At 56.8% G+C, this 1,584-nt stretch overlaps 1 protein-coding gene across 1 annotated transcript; it reads right to left on the bottom strand.

The window, feature by feature from the left end:
* Nucleotides 1-352: 352 nt before the first annotated feature.
* LOC121052301 lies at nucleotides 353-1,360 on the bottom strand. The gene is made up of 2 exons (XM_040517029.1): nucleotides 649-1,360; nucleotides 353-561 (listed from the first exon to the last, which is right to left on the bottom strand). The coding sequence occupies exons 1-2, from the start codon at nucleotides 1,358-1,360 to the stop codon at nucleotides 383-385; spliced, it is 891 nt and encodes a 296-aa protein (XP_040372963.1). The 3' UTR covers nucleotides 353-382.
* Nucleotides 1,361-1,584: the final 224 nt, after the last annotated feature.

Raw genomic sequence — 1,584 nt, 5'->3', positions numbered from 1 at the left:
CGTGGCGGCAGCCCCTGCCGGCCGCACCACCTTCTGTGGCCCACGTCGCACGTTGGGCACTCTCTCTGTCTGCGGCGCGGCGCCAGACCCCTCCTTTCCACCCCCCACATTGGCACCCGTCTGAGCAACGGGTAGGCCGTCGGTGCCAAGGTGGGAGTGCAGCGGCATTGGCAGCACCACCGGAACCTCGGATGGGCTCACCGCCAGCGTCACTGGGTCTATCACTGTCTTTTGAGCCGCATCCCCTGAGGCATACATGGCCTCCAAAAAGTTGTCAATCTCCGCGCGGTCCATGGCTTTGGCAAACGCGTCACGGCTCCTAGCGTTACCTGGCGGCGTCTCTAAACAAACAGAAAGCAACTCAGTCAACCGCAGGGCCAAATTAACTAAGTGTACAAGGTAGCGGAGATTTCTTACCAACGGCGCGAGTCAATCGTTGATCGACCAACAGCTCCCAACCGGTAAGTAGGCGAAAGTCCAACAAATTGCGATTCCGCCAGCAACCTTGGATGCACGCCACACGACACTCTTCTTCACGAGTCAGGTTGTAGCGCAAGCCCACTGCAAAACAAGGATAAACGTTAGTAAGGTTCAAGACTAAGCACAACGTAAACCGCCAGCAATATTCAGCGGAGACGGACAAACCACCTCGGATAGGTTGGAACTCTGACTTAATCCTAAACGCCGGTTCCCCGTCATTGGATTCCGCCTGATATTCCCACCCCGTCGTGGCAACGCAAAAGGTGTCCCGCCAATACGACATAGAATCCCTCAGGTTCTCTATCAACTTGGGGGCTCCCTGGCGGCGACTTAGGTTCACTTGACCTTCGCAGCCCTGACGCTTCACATACGTCAGCTCATAGAAATGCAGCACCTCCGCCACGGTTGGTCCCTCACAGCCGGACAACCGCCACAGCGAAGTCATCGCCAACATCAATCGCCACATGTTGGGGCAGACTTGCCCAAAGGCTAGGCCGAACTCGCACACCAAGATCTGAAGACTGGGCACGAGCGGTAGTGTCACTCCCTGGCGGAATATTGCCTCATGCACAGCGGCAAACCCCGGGCGAAGAATTGAAGCCTTTTCATCCACCGTCGGTGGACGCAGTTTAACCACGCCAGGCAACCGAAACATCCGCTTTATCCTGTTGACATTGGCAACGGTCATCCGCCCTCCCGCCTCGTCAACAGGAATCCCATCCGGAAGAACCCATGCCGATTCGGTATCCTCCCCTGTCGCATCTCCCCCGTCAGCAGAGCCACTGGCAGCGCTGTTACTTGCCAACCGCTCCTCACGCCTATTCTGAGCAGCGGCGGCCTCCCTGGCCCTAGAACTCTCGGAGCGCGAAGCACGACCCATTACTACTTCCCAGGGTATGGTTTGTAGTGGCTCGATGTCTAGCGGTTCTGGCAGTGAGGTTCCTGCACGGGCAAACGGACACAACGAGTCAATAAAATTCCTATCTGCCGCGCTGAACGACACGTCAGACCCGGAATCCTCACTGCTCGAAATCTCTACGACGCTAGCCATCCCAAACCCTAAAACCCAAACCGGTCAGTTTACACAAGATCTAGCCTTTACCT

Source organism: Rosa chinensis, chromosome 3 (assembly GCF_002994745.2).
Source record: "Rosa chinensis cultivar Old Blush chromosome 3, RchiOBHm-V2, whole genome shotgun sequence".
Lineage (NCBI taxonomy): Eukaryota > Viridiplantae > Streptophyta > Magnoliopsida > Rosales > Rosaceae > Rosa > Rosa chinensis.
The sequence above is the reverse complement of the archived record's forward strand: the minus strand, read 5'-3'. Positions and strand labels throughout refer to the sequence as shown.